Source organism: Haliotis asinina, chromosome 1 (genome assembly GCF_037392515.1).
Source record: "Haliotis asinina isolate JCU_RB_2024 chromosome 1, JCU_Hal_asi_v2, whole genome shotgun sequence".
Classification (NCBI taxonomy): domain Eukaryota; kingdom Metazoa; phylum Mollusca; class Gastropoda; order Lepetellida; family Haliotidae; genus Haliotis; species Haliotis asinina.
Window position 1 is genome coordinate 30366644 of NC_090280.1, and position 21743 is coordinate 30388386.

Sequence of the window (21743 nt, forward strand, 5' to 3'; positions counted from 1 at the left end):
CATCTTGTTGATGGGGGCACATCAGATGGTGTTGTAGATTTTAGTATAGTAGGAAAATGGTCACTTCCACACAGGTCATTGTGGACTGACCATTCAAATTCGTTTAGTAAGTTGGAGTCAGTTAGTGACAAATCAAGAGCTGTATATGTTCCTGTGCCAGGATGTAAATATGTATTTGTACCATCATTGTATATACATAAATTATTATTCGAGATGAAATCTTCCAGAACCTGACCTTTTGTGTTTGTGGTCACACCACCCCAAAGAGGATTGTGCCCATTTAAATCACCCGTGAGTATACATGGTTTGGGTAATTGATCATAGAGAGTTTGTAGATCAGCCTGGAGAAGAGTCGATGAAGGTGGAATGTACAATGAACACAAAGTAAGAGTAACGTGCAAAGTAATTCGCACTGCAACTGCTTGAAGATTAGTTTTGAGAGTCACAGGGCTATGGATAACATCATGCCTTACAAGGATTGACGATCCTCCTGTGGCTTTATCGCCTGGTGGAGAAAAAGAATGAGACGCATTATAGTGACGAAGATTAAAATTATCCATCTGTTTTAAATATGTTTCTTGCAAGCAGAATGCTGCAGGTTTAAAGTCTTGGACTAACAGGTGTAGTTCATTCAGATTTGTCTTCAGTCCTCTGCAGTTCCATTGAATTATATGTGAAGAAATTATTTCTTCGGAGGGTTTATTGGGGATCTGCCCCTTGTTTTCCTTGAGGGCGACAAGCTATGTGCCCTAATTTGGATGTTTTCAGACACATCCATGTCCTCTAAAGATCCGAACTTATTATAAAGTTGGACTTTGTCATTCGAACCCTTTGAGGCTCTGCTACTTTGACATTTTTGTAAGTCATTTCTGGTTTTGATTTTAGTTTTAGTAAGATGTTTCCCACTATTTTGAGATTCATGTTTCGCTATGGATCGTGATGATGATGACGATGACGGTTCCTGAGACGACCGTGACTGAACTTGAACTAGTGTTTTTGGAAGGGATTCAGTAATGTGAATGGACTCAGCAGTCTGAGTGGACTGATTTGGTGAATATACTTCAGGTTTTTCTGTATCCACCCATGTCAGATCAGTTTGACACAGTGTTGATGAAGTGGACACGGCTGTTATGTGGCTGATAGTGGAGGGTGCTCTCGTAATTGAGGCATAAGATGCAACAGCGTCTGGTGTCGAAACAAGTTTCTTAGCTTCAGCAAAACTGATATTCTGTGTAAATTTAATTTTGTTCATCTCCATTTGTTGCTTCCAGATTGGACATTGTTTAGAAAAAGCAGAATGTGTCCCAGAGCAGTTGACGCATTTTTTAAGAGTGTTATTGCAGTCCTCAGTAACATGAGTTTTCTCACTACAATGAGCGCATGTTACTGAGTTAGTACAGTTAGTGACACCGTGCCCGTACCTTTGGCATTTGAAGCATCGCAGTGGATTGGGAATGTAAGTATCAACACTGATATTACAATATCCTGCTCTTACTGATTTTGGTATACTTGGAGAAGCGAAGTGGAAGAGATATGTGTTAGTTGGTTTTGTTTCTGAGTTTATCCGGGTTGTAAATCTTTTAACGAAAGTAACCCCTTGATCTTTCATTTCTGATACGATATCAAATTCAGTCATATCAGCGAACAATTGATCTCGGTCTCTGACAATCCCTTTGCTCGTATTCAGAGTCCTGTGTGGAGTAACTGCGACCTGAACTCCAACAAACAGCTCAGTTGACAACAGGTTGGTTGATTGCTGTCTCCTGCTACATTCTACAAGTAGGGAACCTGAACGCAGTCGTCTGATATTTCGTACCTCGCCTGCGATACCCTGTATACCTTTTGATACCGCAAACGGGTTTAATTTGATAGGTGACTTGTCAAGTGTCTCGATCACTAGGAATCGTGGCCAGTATTCCACGGTCGGATTGGACGGTCGTAGTTCATCATCATCATTGTCAAGTTGACGCTTGTTTCTTTTAATGGGGGTTGTGTAAGCCATAGTTAGTTTAATATGGTTCATCATCTGAGCTCCCCACCCACCACGGAGTATCACACGGACAATGCTAAAAACAAGTGGGCCTCCGACTTGCAGCACCAAGGATACTCAGATGATATACTCCAGCAGAAGAATTATAAATAATTGATCTACCAGATTGGCCCATGAGCCACCGCCTTCTGGGCATTAAGACTCTAGGCAAAATATGTATTTGTTAAAGCTTTCAATCAATAGAAATTTAGTGAAGTATTTGATCAATACCTTTATCAGGATCATTTATTTAAATCAAAACTGTGCAATGTCAAATACAATGCACATGGGCTTGGCATGACCAGCCGATTGGTTGAACCGGGCCCATTCAACCACCCGTCTAGGCGAAGTCAGGGCCAAAGTGGTGTATTGAGCAACAGGAACACGGTTACAGGCCCCTATTGCCCTCAACCACCAGGATCCCTTTCTCCGCCGACACAGGGCCGCAACCCACGGCAAACGGGTTGGTGGACCAAATATCCCCCCGGGTCCACTACGGGGGTGATGGCGAGCTCTTGGCGTTACCCAGCACCCACCACGAGGAGGTGGCTCGCCACGGGTGCCTCAATCATCTGTAAACCATGGTTTACGTATGTGAGGGTTCATAGAGGACTTAGGAATAGTTTCATCTGCTATACCTTTCAGTTTCTTCGAGAATAGTTGAATAGGGTCTGGAATATTTTTGAAACTTTCAGGCTGCAGTGTTCCGGAACTACGAGTTTGAAACAATGGCCAGTGTGCTTTGGTAAAATTCCATCTGGTTAAAGGTGGTTCATCAGTGGGGTTTACAGTTTGAAGCAGTGTAGGAAAATGATCACTTCCACATCGGTCATCATGAACAGACCAGTCAAATTCATTTAGTAAATTGGCATCTGTCAGAGTCAGATCTAATGCTGAATACGTTCCCGTAGCAGGATGTAAGTATGTGTTAGAACAATCATTTAAGATACATATGTTATTGTCAGAAATAAAATCTTCAATTACTTTGCCTTTAGCATTAGTACTAACACTGCCCCATAGAGGGTTATGTCCGTTTAAATCACCCATGATGACACATGGTTTCGGAAGTTGATCATATAAAGATATAAAGATCGCCTGCTGTAAAGCTGAAGAGGGTGGAATGTACAAAGAACAGAGTGTTAAGTCTATGTGAAATGTAAGTCGAACTGCAACCGCTTGAAGATGAGTAGCTAATGGAACAACGCTGTGAATAACATCCTGTCTTACCAAGATGGAAGAACCTCCAGTGGCTTTTACACCTGGAAGTGAAAAGCTATTATACACCTTAAATTTTCTGATATCACATTTATCTGTGTCCCTAAGATACGTTTCTTGTAGACACATTGCAGATAGTTTCAAATCCTGTATTAAAATCTGTAAATCGTTAAAACTATTCCTACAATTCCATTGGATTATGTTGGAAGAGTGCATCATGGAGGCTCAAATGGCGACCGTTCTCGTCGGAAGTAGGACGGATTCTTTCCGCTCTGCGACGAAGGTGTTGTGTCCATATCAAGTACTTCAAAGGAGTTATGGACAACTATCTCTGAAGATGAGTGAGTGAGTGAGTTTAGTTTTACGTCGCACTTAGCAATATTCCAGCTATATGGCGACGGTCTGTAAATAATCGAGTCTGGACCAGACAATCCAGTGATCAACAACATGAGCATCGATCTGTGCAATGGGGAACGGATGACATGTGTCAACCAAGCCAGCTAGTCTGACCACCCGATCCAGTTAGTCGCCTCTTACGACAAGCATAGTCACCTTTTATGGCAAGCATGTCTCTGAAGATGAAGTTTGCTTGTTTGTCTGTTTTCTATTTAATTTCTTTCTTTCATTTTTGGTCAAAGTTTGAGCAGCTGGTTGTACTGTGACTGGTGTACTGGGAACATCAAGGACATTGGCATCAATCGGAACTTGACTGACAGTTTGAGTTGAAGATGAGAGGGACTCAATGACTGAAGTCATGTTAGAGGGCTGATCTGATTTGATCCATGTCAAATCAGTCTGAACAGAAACTGATGAGCATTTAATAGGTGGCGTAGCAACAACTGAAGAAAAAGATTTATTGATTTGAATTGGTACCTGATTGTCAACAAGTATTCTTGCCTCATTAAAGGAGATGTTTTTTTCATGTTTGATTGTTAATATTTTCGACTGTTTTTGCCACACAGGACATAACCTTGATGAAGCAACGTGTTGACCCTTGCAGTTTGCACATTTGATATCTGCTGAGCAATCTACGGTCTCATGTCCTTCTCCACAACGGTGACAAACAGCAGATCCATTGCATGATTTGGAGCCATGTCCAAATTTTTGGCACTTGAAACATCGGAGAGGATTGGGGATATAGACCTCCACTCCGATGTTGACATAACCAGCTTTTATAGATTTGGGTAAGGTTGACAGCGAAAAGGTGACCAGATATGTATTTGATGGAATGATATCACCATCCCGAGTCTTCACTGTAAAACGTTTGACTGTTATCACTCCTTGATTTTGTAACTCTTCTTCAGACATGTCGGACAGGCAACGTGCTCTGTCACGAACAATGCCGCGACAAGTATTTAATGTTTTGTGTGCAGATGCAACAACCTCAATGTTTGCAAATGTTTTCACGGATAAGAGGTTAAGAAATTGTTGTCTCCTTAAACACTCAATAAGCAGTGATCCACTACGAAGACGTGTTACGTTCTTCACTTCTCCGCAAATTCCGGAAATGGCCTTAGAAATTGCAAACGGGTTGAGCTTAAGTGGCTGCTTGTCTGCTGCTTCAATGACAATAAATCTAGGCCATGAATCAAGTACAGGAGATACAGCATGATCAGCGTCATCTGAATCAACATGTCGGCGTTTAGATCTGTTTGAACCAGGATTTTGTTGAGCCATAGTGGAAAGAATGGAATTCAGCATCCCTGCTCCCCACCCACCATGGAGTGCCAAACAAGCGGTGTTGATTTGCATCGGATCTCCAACATGCAAACACCAGGGATACAGGTATGGTATACTTCAGCAAATATGACGCGAAAAGCTGCGTAAGTTTACCAAATCAAATGTCTGGCTGGTTCGCCCAAAACAAGAAATTGGAAACATACAGATTTCGGAGGTCAACATCGCCGAATTGGCCCATGAGCCACCGCCTTCTGGCATGAGACTCTGGACAGAATTAATTTTGACAAAGAAAAACGTTAGCCAAGACCAATCAAAATCAAATATTATATATAAAAAGTGAATAGGTATATAAGTCACACGCAGGGCTTGGCCCATGACCAGCCGATTGGTTGAACCGGGCCCATTCAACCTCCCGTCTAGGTGAAGTCAGGGCCAAAATGGTGTGTTGAGCGGCAGGAACACGGTTCCAGATGCCCACTGCCCTCAACCACCAGGATCCCTTTCTCCACCGACACAGTGCCGCAACCCACGGCAAACGGGTTGGTGGGCCAAATATCCCCCCGGGTCCACTACGGGGGTGTCGGCGAGCTCCTGGCGTTACCCAGCACCCACCACGAGGAGGTGGCTCGCCACGGGTGCCCTGATTTTTTTAACTTTGTTAATGTGAGGTCAACATGTGGCCTCACTAATTGCCAAGGAGGAGAAGAAAGAAGACGAGAAGGCGCTATACTTTTCAGCTCAATGCCGGCAGCAGAAACGAATGGTTTAATTCTGTGCCCAAGAAGCGGAACAAGAGAAGGTTTTTTGTTGTATAAATGCTCATAAAGAGGATCGAAAACACAGTTAAAAACAGGGTTGGATTCGTTAGAGTATAGTTTTGTAATATATTGTAAAGCTAATTTGATACGGCGCTGTGTAAGAGATGGTTCATCGGCTTCGACATAGAGACTGTCAATAGGAGAAGTTCGGAACGACCCAAGACAAAGTCTCAGACCTTGGTGGTGGATAGAATCAAGGAGTTTTAGATTGCTTTTACAGGCTCCACCATAAATGATGGAGCCATAATCAAGCTTCGAACGGACAAGTGAACGGTATAGATGCAGGAGAGTAGCTTGATCCCCTCCCCATTTTGAGTTTGACACAACTTTCAATAGATCAAGTGCCTTCAGGCATTTAGTTTTCAGGGATTTGATATGCGAAAGAAAAGTTAAATGAGAGTCTTGTTAAATAAGAACTTGGCCTCCTTAACGACTCTGATAGGAGTGCCATTTAAAAATAATTCTGGGTCCTTATGTGGTTTATACTTACGGCAGAAATGGATGCAATTAGTTTTTGTCTTAGAAAATTTAAAACCATTCTCAAGACACCACTTATTTATTTTGTTTGAACATAATTGCAGTTGCCGTTCAATAGTATGCATATTTTTACCGCGACAGGAAATATTAAAATCATCCACGAAAAGTGATCCATCTATTGAATCGTTTAAAACCTTGGATAAACTGTTGATCTTGATACTAAATAAGGTCACAGACAAAATGCTGCCTTGCGGGACACCCTGATCCTGACTGTAATGATCAGACAGGGTAGAACCTACTCGGACTTGAAATTGCCTGCCTTGTAAAAACTGCGATATAAAAAGAGGTAAACGACCCCTTAAATCGAAACCATGTAAATCCTTTAAAATGCCATGCTTCCAGGTGGTATCGTATGCTTTCTCGAGATCAAAAAAGATCGATACAGCATGTTGTTTATTGATAAATGCATTTTTACAAAGGATTCTAAACGTACCAAATGATCAATGGTACTACTGAAACCACACTGAATATTTGTGATAAGGTTGTTAGTTTCAAGAAACCATGTTAATCGATTGTTTACCATACGCTCCATGGTTTTACAGACACAACTCGTTAAAGAAATTGGTCTGTAATTCGACGGATCAGTATGATCCCGGCCAGGTTTTGGAATAGGAACTACAATAGCATTACACCAAGAAGACGGGAAATTTCCTTAAGTCCATATTGAATAAAAAATATTGAGCATTGTTTCCAAACATGATTTGGGCAAATGTTTCAGGAGCTGATCGTGAATGTCATCAGCTCCTGACGCTGTATCATGAGCTTGCTCAAGGGCATGTGTAGCTCGTGTAATGAAAATAATTCATTATAGTCTTCGCCATTGTCTGAGGTAAAATTTATTCTCTTCTTCTCCTGCTGTTTCTGGTAGTGTTGAAATTCAGGTACGTAAGAATGTTTGGCGAGAGTTTCACCAAACTTGTTGGCAATATCAAATTTATCAGTTAATAACCGGTCACCATCCTTCAGATGATGAACAGTAGATCTGGAACCTTTGCCCTTAATCCTTTGTATCATATTCCACACCTTAGACATAGGTGTACGGGAATTAATTTTGGAAACATAGTTCCTCCAAGACAGACGCTTACTCTGTTTAAAAGTGCGTCGAGCCTTGGAATATAACATTTTTACTCTATCTAAATTATGTACTGTAGGGTGGCGGCGAAAATACTTTTCCGCTTTCCTCCTACTCTTTCTGGCCTGTTTACAGTCATTAGTAAACCATGGTTTGCGAGTATGTGGAATTGCAGAGGACTTGGGGATAGTTTGGTCAGCAATGTTATTGATTATATCTGAAAACAGCTGTATAGGATCTTCGCTGTTTACAAAAACATCAGGTTTTAAATGATCAATACAAAGTGTTTTATATAAGGACCAGTCAGCCTTCTCGAAGTTCCGTCTGGATAAGGGTGGATCATCCCCAGGGATAATGCCTTTAAGAATAGTTGGGAAGTGATCACTCCCTCATAGGTCATCATGCACCTCCCATTCGAATTCATTACATAAATTTGAGTCGGCAAATGATATATCCAGGGAAGAATACGTTCCCGTAGCTGGATGTAGGTAAGTAGCTGAATCGTCATTGAAAATGCATAAATTATTATCGGAAATGAATTCCTCAAGGATTTTACCTTTAGTATTTGTGGTGACACTACCCCAAAGTGGGTTGTGCCCGTTAAGATCGCCCATGATAAGACATGGTTTCGGAAGTTGATCATATAAATTTTGAAGATCTGAAAGTTGAATATTTGACGAGGGAGGTATATACAAGCTGCACAATGTCAGTGCCATGTGCAGAGCAAGACGAACAGCAATAGTTTGTAAATGTGTATTCAGAGCGACAGGGCTATGGATGACGCTCTGATGAACCAAAATAGAAGTGCCTTCAGTAGCTTTATCTCCTGCAGGAGAAATAGAGTGATAATCACTGTACTGTCTCAGATTAAAGTTATCTGTATTTTTAAGATAGTGTCTCTTGAAGACATAATGCTGACGGTTTAAGATCTTCAATCCTCTGCAATTCCATTGAATCAAAGGCTGAGAAGTATTCATCTCTTGGGCGGGTTAACAGGAGATCCTGTTCGCCCATTACGTTTCGGCGATAAACTTGTTTATCCATCACTTCAAGTGATCCAAACTTATTATAAAGTTTGATGGGATTATCAGAACCTTTTGATACTCTACCAGTTTCATTGTTACGAGAAGAGTCAGTTTTATATCTAGATAACGAATTTTTACCCCTTCCTAGACTGTGAACTGGCTGAATCATTCTGTGCTCCTGTCGGCTGAACTGAAGTTACAGTAACAGCTGATGATGTAACAGGAACTTGTTTAGCTGAAGAAGGCTCAATAGGCGTTTGTGTACTGGAATCTGACGACCGAGCAGGTGGGCTCGGGATTGATAGAATGTGTCCATGTCAGATCTGTTTGACAGCCAATTGAAGATGTTACTACAGCTCCTTTTCTAGTTACAGAAGAATATGAACCATTTGGATCACTGGATGGTACGAGTTTCCTAGCCTCATTATAACTAATATTCTGAGTGACTTTGATTTTACTAATCTGCATCTCTCTTTTCCATATAGGACAATCTTTAGATGAAGATGAATGTTGACCAGAACAGTTAACGCATTTTTTAATGTTGCTGTCGCAGTCTTCCGTAACATGTGTTTTCTCTGCACAGTGAGCACAAGTAATAACATTTTTGCATGAATTTACCCCATGACCAAAGTTTTGGCATTTAAAACACCTCAGTGGGTTGGGGATATATTGCTCAACTGCAAGGCTGCAATAACCTGCTTTGATACTTCTTGGTGGGGACGGAGACACGAAAGAAAACAAGTAAGTGTTTGAATTACTTCAGAGTTTTTACGCCGAGTAAAGCGTTTCACATTTGTCACGTCTTGACCCTTTAATTCACAAACAATATCAAGTTCAGACATGTCATCTAGGAGGTGATCTCGGTCCTTTACAATGCCTTTGCTTGAATTAAGTGACCTGTGAACTGACACTGAAACAGGGAGTCCGGCCAGTGTATCAAGAGAGAGTAAGTTGGTAGCTTGCTGTCGCTTAGCATATTCAACTAGAAGTGATCCAGATCTCATACGCCTGATGTTCTTTACATCTCCTGCTATACCATATACAGCTTTTGAAATCGCAAATGGATTTAACGTTACAGGTTGTTTGTCTGGAGATTCTATGACAAGAAATCTCGGCCAGTACTCAATTTGTTTAGGAGTTTGAGAACCATCATTGTCATCATGATCATTATCAAGTTGACGCTTCTTTTTCAATGGGGTTTCAAGAGCCATGTTGAAGTTGTAAAGATTCATCACCCCAGCTCCCCACCCACCACGGAGTATCATAAAGACAATGCTATATACAAGTGGGTCTCCGACTTGCAGCACCAAGGATACTGAGGTGATATACTCCAGCAAAAGGATTAAACAAGTAATCAGTCTACCAGATTTGTGCCCAGAATTCGATGGCTCATGGGCCAGACTCTAGGCAAATGAAAGAAGACATATTTCAAAATTGAATGACATTGTACAACCAAAAACACGAGCCAAGACCTAAGTCAAAATATAATTCATAAGATAAATTGTACAGATACAAGTAATACCACAGGGCTTGGCATGACCAGCCGATTGGTAGAATCGGGCCCATTCTACCACCCGTCTAGGTGAAGTAAGGGGCGAAGTGGTGTGTTGGACAAAGGAACGCTATTCCTGGAACCAATGTCCTCAACCACCAGCCTACCGTCCTCCACCGACACGGGACGCAACCCACGGCAGACAGGTTGCCCAATTCGATCGCTCCTTGCAACCAGCAATGGGGTGCTATGGACCAAATTGACCCGGGTCCACACTGGGGTTGGCAAGCTCCTAACGTTACCCAGCACCCACCACGAGGAGGTAACTTGCCACGGATGCCGCAACTATCCCTGAGCAGGGGACAACACCAAGATGTGTGGATGACAATGGCTGATGACCCTATATCAGGTGGTTTGACAGTCTCTCAATGTGCCTCAGAAACAACGCCAAGGACCGACCCTGAACCACATTCCGTCTACCCATGAAAACCTTTGCATAAATGTACTTAAAGTTTGCGGGAGTTATGGCATTCATCGTGTGACATGAGCAACGTACCATTTTATGCTTACAACAGACATAACTTTATCATGACGGGGTGCACCCCATAGTGCTCCTGTTACACCCTAACATTGTTCCGTATGAAGACAAGATGCGTTCACCCATTGCGCCGTGTGTTATACCGTGCACGGTATTGGGTGAGTGAGTGAGTTTAGTTTTACGCCGCTTTTTAGCAATATTCCAGCTATATCACGGCGAGGGACACCAGAAAATGGGTTTCAAACATTGTACTCATGTGGGGAATCAAACCCGGGTCTTCGGCGTGACGAGCGAACGCTTTAACCATTAGGCTACCCCACCGCCCCGCAGGGTATTGAGATATATTCACTTATCAAGTTCACGTTCTTTATTTTTGGACCAAAAGCCAATACAAAACAAGGTATAATGTTTGAAATCACAATTGCGGGTGTTTTGTTCACATATTTCAATAGCATACACACAATAATTGACCCAAAACGATATGTGTATCATGCATGCATGCATGCATCCATCCATCCATCCATCCATCCATCCATCCATACATCCTCCATCCATCCATACATACATACATACATACATACAGTTAAGTATTTTCCGAAATGCAGAAATTTCTTAATAAGGAGATTACTTCTAGCATCACTAAGACGGGAGCGGTTTGATATCCACATTTGTAACAGAAGGTCAGTAATTATTTGGTTAAACTCGAATGCAAATCTAGATATATCCGACACGTACTGTGAAATCCACAATCCATATTCAAAAAGCATTTTTGAAACTAAAAGGACCCAGTGTTCAAACATTGGTCAATATGAAAATATTAATCATAATCTGTAACTATATGTATATCTTTCTTCACTGCAATATATTACTTTCAGTCAGTATTTTACAGTTCATATTAAGCTTTTAGATAATAACGGTAACACACCCAAATTTCAGAACCATATAATAGAATGGGTGCAATCTTATCAAACATCGAAGAAGCCGCATTAAATGATATAAAGTCATTTTGCTTGAACAAATTATACAAGGCATTATTGCTTTAGCTGCTTGGAGTGCTAACTGCTTACATGCAACAGGCTATACTAATCTAGAAGATGTCACCAATCCTAAGTCCTTATAATATGACACAACCTTCATAGATGTATTACAATATGTCCATTTTTCAGATCTGTTTACAATACCACCATTTCAGTTCATCGTTAAGTCCCATTTGGAACAGTAAGACTGTAATACATTTAATTGTTTCTGTAAGCCACTAACTGAATAAGATCATAACAAAGCAATATCATCTGCAAAAGAAGAAGCATTATATCTATAATTTCCTGAGAAACAAATACACCATGGTCACATTCATTATACATTTCAGATACAAGCTCATTGATGAAACAAATAAATAACATTGGGCTAAGGACACATCCTTGTCTGACACCACTTGAAGTTGTAAAGCAATCAGTAATACCTTTGTCTGTACTGATACATGCTTTGACTGACGCATACATACTCTTTAATATAATTGCTTTTTTCCCCTTTTAAGCCTTTATGAATCAATAAATAGAGCATTTTCTTCCTATCCACATAATCAAGCGCCTTTTAAAGTCAATGAATGAGTAGTAGAAACGCCCCGTTGGTCTGCTTAGGTATTTAGTACATAAAGCTTGAAATATATTGTCTACTACTGAATAGTTAGATCGAAATCAAGTCATGTCCTGATACGTTTTCAAGTTTTCAGGTATAGAAGAAAATGCTTTACCGGTAACATTTAATAACGACATACCAGATATATATTTCCAGACTTATTATGAGGTATTATCATTTGGAAATTCATCAGTATCTAGAATGTTATTAAACAGTAGTTTAAGATACGAAATTATAAACTGACTTATACTCTTCAGGAATTCAGGTGATATTCCATCCATACCAGGAGCTTTACCAACCTTAAGTTCATTCAGTGCTTGTTTAATCCCATGTTCACTGATTTCATCTGACAAGAGTTGATCCGCAAAAGGAAAATTTAAATCCTAATGAAATTTTGTGTGTAAAATGTAATAGCAATCAGGTCGAGGATGAATATCATGTGTTACTTGTGTGCAAGCACTACCGAGACCTGCCAAATAAATACCTTCCAAACTTATGTACAGCGTATAAGGATCCGCATTCTATGATAAATCTTTTAAATTCGTAAGAATGAAGATGTTATCATCTCCGTTGCACGATTTCTGAAAATGTGTTTACTTTTAGAGGTAAAACGTGATAAGTATGCAAATTTTGAAAACTTGTAACTGTGCTATGGGGGTCGTTTGGCCTAAAATACTGAATACAACTGTCTGTCTGGTAACACACCCACCTCGCCATAGACATATACAGATGGGGTTGTTCATTTAAACCTTGGATCTGTTTCAGGAATTGAAAATGAACTCTTTCGATTGCTTTCGCTTCCATGAATATCCAGATTTCAAAGCCATAACCCAGAACAGGTGCTATAGACCATTCAAATAATTAGTACTTAACAGAAGTTTGGAAAAGTTTGTTCTTATTATGAACCTGATGTAAAGGCAAACAGCTTTCATGCTTTATTAAGCCTTTCTTTCTGACATTCCGCAAAGCTACCGGATATATTTGATGAAAATATACAATACATTTGTTTCTATACTTTTTATCCTTATCCACCGCGTTCTCTAAACACAACAATTTTGGTTTTGCATCGTCATCATATATAGCCCGTTTGCCCCAATAACTTAAAAGGGAATTTAAACCATTTTACAAACCACTAATACTATTATCGAAAAGGACCTGCCTTTATTACAAGACCTAACATTGTTATAATACTACGGACTAGTTTCAAGAATCTTGTGCGTGTACCTAAACCATAGAATTTAAAGGATGTCGGTATCGCAATATCATCCTTGTGGTGTAGTGATATACATTCACTTATAAATGATATGAATATCACCATATCATCCTTGTGAGTTATAAATGTTGTGACATATTCACTTATCAAGGATGTTAGTGTCACTATGGCATCATTGCGATGCGTTGTAAAATATTCACTTATCAAGAAGAAGAAGTTCATCCGTTCGATGTTTAAAAAGAGCAATCAAGTGGTAATGTTTTACCTGAACACATTTTCTTAATTTGTTTTATTCAAAATTGATGTTTTCAGCATGTGATGTTTCTGCACACTCACGCAACAGCTGTGTTTTTAACAAGCAATATATTTGTGATGTATTTATGTAAGAAAATTCGTTTCCGTAAATGCTTCTGTGTACATACAACCCATAAGACCTTGGTGTCCAACAACATATTACTTAGTCACCTATGGAACCCACATAATATATACTCAAATGATTTCAGATTTGACATGCACCACCAGTCATTTTATGATATAAGCTTTGTGGTTTGGAAATAATTTATTCATTTTACTTAACACAGTAGATATTAATTATTAGGGAACCACCGTATTGATTCCTTCTGTGAAAATCAGATCAATACAAGCGATGACTAACACTGACATAAAAACCATTGTTCCTTGTCTGTATAATTTACTGCTACCAACGATATGATTGCGGTACAAGCGTGAAGTTTCACACGATGGGTTTGACTGGCGGAGAGAACATGAACAAGATGCATCTTATTGTAACTGTTGTTACCATCTACAAGGTTCTGAGTCCGGGTTTCTGCCAGGGACAGTTGGTGAGTCAAGCTACCCTTATAAAGAATACCCCAGCGTTGCGAACCTTTGTCTGCATGTGTTCTGACGCCGCCAGCTGCACTGCAGACAAGTGGGAAGACCTTCTTGAACGGTGTCGACAGATGACGAAGAACATCAAACATGAGGTACTCTTAATGTAGAATGGGTATGGTTTTACTTCGTTTTGGCATGGCGAGGCAACATTTTAATAAGCTGGTTTTCCACACCACCTTCGTAATACACAATATACCACGTTGTGCTGTACGTTATTAGGGAAAATAGCATAGAGTTCTATAATGTGGGGACAGACTTTTGTCATATCGAAATCTTTACATCATGAACTGGTTCTTGGATATATGTACATAAACAAAATGACACTTGCTCACCTGGATGATGTACAGCAGTTATCTAAGGTTACAATCAGAACTTATGTATAGATACACTTATCGGGAATACAGAGGGCTAAAATGAACACTCAATATGCCAAATGAACTGAAGAAAAGATGTGATCAGAAAAAAAGATTATCTTCAAACCTCATGTTCAGCCTCTGCACTTTGGAAATCATCACAAAGGAATTGGTACAAACCTTTCAGATGCAAAAGCAATAAAGCAATCATGCATTTAAATTTTATCGTAATATTGATTTTAAGTGTCCAGTATGCGTCTCTATGTCCTTTATTGTCTGGAATCGCGAAGATACGGGTTAGAATTGATCTTTAGTAACCTATGTTTGTAGGAGGCGACTAGCGCGATCGCGTGGTGGGCTTGGTTGACACATGTAATCGCATCCCAATCGCGTAGAACGGTGCTCATGATGTTGATCACATGATTGTCTGGTCGAGATTCTATTATTGACAGGCCGTCACCATATAGTTGTAATAGGGCTGACTGTGACGTAAAGCTAAACTCAATCATTCTATTTTCTCTTTTAACGTCGAGTACAAATGAGGGAAGCAATAAATGCCATCTTGTAACGTCTCTTTATGTGACTTGACCTGGAATCAAAAATAAAATTTTGCTCCATATGATCATTTCTGTTTCCAAATGAAATTAACTCGGTTAACATATTTTACAGATCACGTCAGAAAAAGCAGGAGAAGAAACACAACCGACAACTACTTCGACCCAAAGAACAACCACCCCAGGTAATGGCCCTATTGTTGGTTTTGTTTCTCATCAAGATTTACAATACTCAGGTCATGCATCCATCCGTGTGTCACATCCAGCATGGCAATATACACTAACTCCATACGCACCACCTCCATGGACAGTACATCTTTACACACCATCTCTTCATTCATGCATCGACCCTATACACACCACCTCCATGAACACTACATCTTTACATACCACCTCTACTCTCATCCAATCTATACACACCGCCTTCATGAACATTACATCGTTACGCACCATCGACTCCATACACATCACCTTCATGGACACTACATCTCTATGCACCATCTCAACACACATAGACTTCATACACACTACCTCCATGAACAATACATTCCTACACACACCACCTCTACATGTTTTATTCACTGTTCACAAAAAGCCATTTTGCTTGTGGTAAGAGGCGACTAATGGGATTGGGTGGTAAGGTTCGCTGACTTGCCTGACACATGTCATCGGTTCCCAGTTGCACAGATCGATGCTCATATTGCTGATCACTGGATTGTATGGTCCAGACTCGATTATTTACAGACCACCGCCATATAGCTGGAATGGTGCTGAGTTCGGCGTAAAACTCAACTCACTCAGTCATAATATGAGTCCCTCAAATCTACAGTTAATCATCATCATTGGCCTAACTAAAGCGATGAAATTATCTATTCACAGATGTTTAGGACAATGCAAAATACTGAGACATACATTTGTGGGATACTTAGCACTGGGTTTGGTGTTATGGCATTGTTCATGTCAATCCCACGTACGTCCGATGGCTGACAGTAAACGGTGATATATGGGACTGAAGGGCGGAGGCAGGGTATAATATGATAAAATGACAGAATGGATAGGGTAATATACGAATAGGGTAATATACGAAGACTATCATGTAATCTGGTGATTACCTAACCGTGAAGAGCTTCAAGACAGTCTTGCCAAGCGTTCCGGTATCGCATAAACAAGGTAATCAAGAAGGGGTTTCTTTGTCGCCGGACGCTGCACAAAACTCAAGCCAAGCTGTGGTACCAATCCTGTACAGAACTATTAATTATAAAACCGTGAACAATCAGTTTCTTCCCTCAGCAAAGGGTTCAAATCGTTATAATGTGTCGTAACTCTACAGTTTATAATGGGAATGTCGTGGCGCTACGAACGTTTGTATTGGGACTCGTATTGGAAGGTATTTGAGACATATAATCTGTGTGCGATTTCAGGGAATAACCTCAATTCATAAAACAGAATAGATATTTTAATCAGACAAATATCGCACAGCTGTAAATAGAATATGATGAATCCATCATTAACAGTGGCAGCTTGTTGTACTTGAGGGAAGATTTACAAATAGTTTTGACAGGAGTTATTATTTCATTTAGATGACCGCAGTCTTCCCAAGGTAAAATGTCCAAACATGATCTATCGCTCGCTTTGATCTCCTTAAATTGTCACGAATGCATGGCCAAGTCATGAATATGCTATCAGTATCATTTAATAATTATTTACCAAATCTGACGAAAACTGCAATGCATGAACACACATTGTAAAAATCTTTTACATTCGAACAATACTGATATTGTGAAATCAATAGATTATTATTTGAAATGCGCATTCAATGCCAAATAGAAACTTAATATGTTACCAGCGCCACTTGCAAAAAGATACAACTGTAATTGTACCATTGGCCTCAGGAGTAACACTACTGAATGAAATCGATCTATCATCTATCATCCGACACGACTGTTGGTAGGCATCATTCATGAATTATGCTGTGCAATGTCGGCATTGCTGGGACAAATGTGATCACGCTGTTGATATGTTTGCTTGTTGTTTAACGCATATAGTAGCGGTTGGTAAATAATCGAGTATGAACCAGATAATCCGGTGATCAACACCATGAGCATCGATCTACGAAAAGATCAACAAATACGAATAGATCAACATGTTTTCTCACATATGCAACATCCCTGGGACATTCTATACAATACTCCAAACCTGGCCCTGAAAGTTGATTTTCACGAAATGAATTCTTTCAACATTCAAGTGTTTGAAATCAATTGGAACATGTCGTAAAAGATGAAACTGAAAGTGCAAATGTTTCCATTCTCTTGCTCAGAACCGCATCTGTCAGATCACGAATGGGACGCTACTGAGCTGATGAAAATTTTTGTGTTACATATCCATTAACAATTAAGTTTACTGTCATTACACAGATTTTACTACAGCTTCGGTTACTGCCAAGGAGCTTCATTACCTGATCATCTAATTATCCTTCACTGGCGATATATTTTGATAAATTTGTATTAGTCTTTTCCATCAATTTATATGAGAGATATAACACGATCCCTCGGTTTTGGCTGAAGATGTAAACGTGAGGGAGAGGGAAAACCCGAGGGCCCCCGGGGTCTCATAATATTTGTCCGGAATGCAACTGATTCAATATTGGTTGAGTTTGAGTGAAATGAAACATTGTCAAAAACAGCGAAATACAAGGGTGCTGAAGGGTAGAATTAAGCGGAATTGTGTACTCCAGTAAATGTGTATAGCCATGGATATGTCCGTGTCCGTGGACAACACGGCAACTAGCATTTATAGTCTGGTTCATAATTATTGAGAATTTTTCTTCTTACTTTGAGCTATCCTAACACCTCAACTGATTCACTGATACTTAAAACTAAGTAATGGTATAAGGGAGGTAACTCATCTTGGCCTACTGAGTATAGTACAATTAGAGTTACCTCCCCTGAATTTGTAGCAGACGTCATTTTCCTCAGCACTGTTAACAATGTCTGCTAAAGATAAAAGAAGGTTGATTTTTGAGTTGTGTAATCAAGGAATTGATGATGTAAATACATTGGCAGAGAGAACAGGAACTCCTCTTTCTACTGTGTATAGGATTAGGAAGAATTTTAAAGAGGGAAAGGATTGTGGGCACCAGAAAGGAGCAGGGAGACCCAGAAAATTGGACTTCTCAGATCGCGTCTGGCTAGGAATTTTAGCGTCTAAAAAGCAAAGGGCAAGCATCTCAAACATCAGGTATGAAATGATAGAAAGGGGATCAACAGTTGTATCAAAATCTACAGTTAGAAGAAATTTGATTGATCTTGGATGGGAGAAAAAGACTGGAATTCCTTCTCCTCTCATGAAACAAGAACATAAAGACAGGCGTGTTGAGTGGTGTTTGGCACATGAAAACTTTGACTGGGAAAATGTGATTTTTACTGATGAAAGCTCAATATGGGTATATCCCAATAATGTGAAAATATGGACAAAGTCTGCGTCAGCACCGTTGTATCGACGACCTAAATACAGCCCAAAGTTTCATGTATGGGGAGGGATATCCTTATTAGGAACAACCCCGTTGTGTGTGTTTGAGGGAAATCTGACAAGTCAACGCTACACTAACATATTAGATAATTTTCTGCTTCCAAGTGCACATGTGTTTTATGGAAATGACTGGATTTTGCAGTAAGATAATGATCCTAAACACACCGCAAAACATGCCAAGCAGTGGTTTCAGGAGAAAAATGTGACTGCATTACCATTTCCTGCATATAGTCCTGACTTAAATCCCATTGAGAACATTTGGGGGATGATGAAGGAATGTGTGAATCAAAAGGGGTTGACAAAAATTGAAGACATGAAGAGAGAAGTGGTCCGATACTGGGACAGCATAACTCACGAGACACTAACCTCTCTGATAGGAAGTATGCCTACCCGTCTTAGACTGTGCCGTGAAGCTCAAGGAGACTTGATAAAATATTAAATTGTTACCTACACAACATGAAAAGGTCAGTTCACTTTTACAATACATTCAATTTTATCTGATTTGTTCTCGTTTAATAATATGAAATGCTTTAGCTATTCTCAATAATTTTGAACCATACTGTATATATACACTCAGTGTTTCCTTAAAGTTCGAGCACACACGACCATCACCACTAACGTGGAATGCACTAGAACAGTCTCCCGTAAGTCAACAAATAGAAAGCCAAGAGCAGATAACTCCAAAGTACTGCCTTAGAGGCGTGCCGCTTAAATAATTCTCTGTAGGAAATGTGACCCATAACTAACACTAAAACCTTAAATATTGTGACCCAATTACAACTACCGTAATAATAATTAATTACAACTCATATCACGGAAAATACACTCTTGTAACACCATGTTTGTCTCAAACACCCGAATACAGCAGACTACTGCATGCCGACGACTGACTGTATATGTCGCTTGCTTTGTGCCCTGTGGACCAACCATGAGCCTCAGCTTCATCACCTGCCTTCAATTTAATCAACTCCCAGAAAGTATGAAACATCAATTATAGTCCAAACGTCTCGGCTTTTAGGGTAACATTATTGCAACATAAACATCGACAAATAAAGGAGACAACTAATCAACCCGATCTCTTGTCAGAGCCACAGATCAAAGTTAAAGCTAGGCCAGTGTAGGTTAACTTTCCCGTTTACATGTAGATAAATACACCGTTTCCAAGCTGACTGCGATTAATAACCAAGCATAGAAATGTAAATATACATATCATGTTGTGACAAACACAAGTAGTATAATAAAGGTCAGACTAACAGCTAGTCTCTGAAATGAACATATGTTACTGAAAAAACGTTCATAGTGAAAAAAAAAATAATATAATGAAATGGAGCCATGAGACTGTCTTCATTTTCAGAGACTAAACAAATCTGCAGAGCGATAATTTCTTGGAATTTCTCAACACATGCAAAGATTCTTATCACCCATTACTGACACGCCACTGAAGGTGTATGTGACAGGACTTTTTATTGCCCCCAACATCACTCTACCCAGCCCGACCCCTACTCCCTCTCAATGTGATGTGGGCAGCTCAGGGGAAGTATCAAGTGTCGCAACCACAAAGCTTAGGGGTAACATCTCTTGAGACTAACGCTATGGCTGGAAAACTGGATGTATCCAAAACTCCAACAGAGATATCAAATATAATTTTTCTGTCAAATCAAAATATTATGTCTGCATTATAGACGGCAGTTTGTTGAAATCACATGGAACAGGAGAAAACTGTTTATTGGAAGCAGTAAGACAGAGCCATGTCTTTGATTGAAATGTTTTACAAGTAACAGTTAACAGAAAATGTTCAACACACACAGTGTGTAGAAAATGTTCACATGACGTCACTCATATGGACAATACTTTGTGCAGTCTTGTAAAACCCTATGAAAAGACTGCCATCTATTTGTACCAGTCCTGTGGTAATGAAGTCACAAAACAACTGATCAATGATATGCGATGTTGTACAGATCCTAAAGCAAATATATCCAAGAAAGCCCATGCAAGTCTAGAAAATGTGGCAAGTCTAGATTCCCTTAGCTTCTGAAAGTGAAAGCCTCAGTCTCCATTTTATTATGTTATTCTTATTTCTTTTACTATGACCTTTTCCCAAGAAAATATTTTCATTTCAGATAGTAGTTGTTAGTATATCGAAGACATTGTGAGTCGAGGGACTCGCTCAGGAAGTCAGTATTCCAGGAAGGCAGATCAGGAATCTTGGATAAAACCCGACACATGTTGCCTCCCGTTGACAGGACAGGGCAGGAGGTCTTAGCCAAGTGTGGGGCTATCGGGGAGCTGTGGGGGAGCCTCCCCATGAATTTATACTAAACACAAGTGACAGCTAGAGATCAACTGATAATTACTAGCCATATACTGGCTATGGATTCAGCAGATTGGTACAGACCCTGAAGCTAAGGAAATCTAGACTTGCCACATTTTCTAGGCTTGTGTGGGCTTTCTTGGATATATATACTTCAGGGTCTGAACGACAAGACTAAGTAAAGGTCCGCAGAAACCCCTTTTCTGACCCAGAGGGAGACGAATATGCAACGTCATTAATATGCAGATGAATGCATGACGTCAAAGGTCAGGTAAGGTTAACGAATCATAGGTTTACCTATACACAACGTGATCAGATTCATCGTGTAACTAGAACTGAAGTAGATTTTGTTGTTTTATGTGCAGATAGTCATTTGCACAAGATGTTTGGAAACACACTGAAGGTGCTGGTGCTCCCTATTTCCCTTCATTTGTGATACAGAATGCTTGTAATACTACCAAGGTCTGAAAATAGATCAGGAAAAAGTAGATCATGTACATGATAATTTAAGCGACGCTGTTAATGAAGTTCAGATATCCCAGCCACCCCCCACCCCCCACACACACCTCCCCCATAAGCTCTATAATCACAAATACGTGCTTGGAAATGTGCCCTATTTCAGTGACCAACCTTAATTTTTAATTTCTTTACCTGTGAGCACATGAGGTGTCAACGCCATATCAAATGAGACACTGAGTCACCAAGTATGAGTGAAATGTGTTGCTTAGAAGAGCACCAGTGGTGAGTCCTTCACTGGGGTCGACTGTCCTGAAAACTGAAACAGAGGGCTTCTCTTCACGACTTGGGATCATTCACATCCCAATCGCATCTGTCAATATGTGGTTTTAC

General features: G+C 40.0%; 1 protein-coding gene across 1 annotated transcript in view; it reads left to right on the top strand.

Moving 5' to 3' along the window:
- The first annotated feature begins 13953 nt into the window (after positions 1–13953).
- The window catches only part of LOC137278430 (uncharacterized), a 59638-nt gene continuing 51848 nt past the window's right edge, over positions 13954–21743 (top strand). The window contains exons 1-2 of the mRNA XM_067810755.1: positions 13954–14240; positions 15171–15240. Of these exons, the coding sequence (XP_067666856.1) occupies positions 13995–14240; positions 15171–15240 (316 nt within the window). The 5' untranslated portion in view covers positions 13954–13994. The remainder of the gene's footprint in view (positions 14241–15170; positions 15241–21743) is intronic.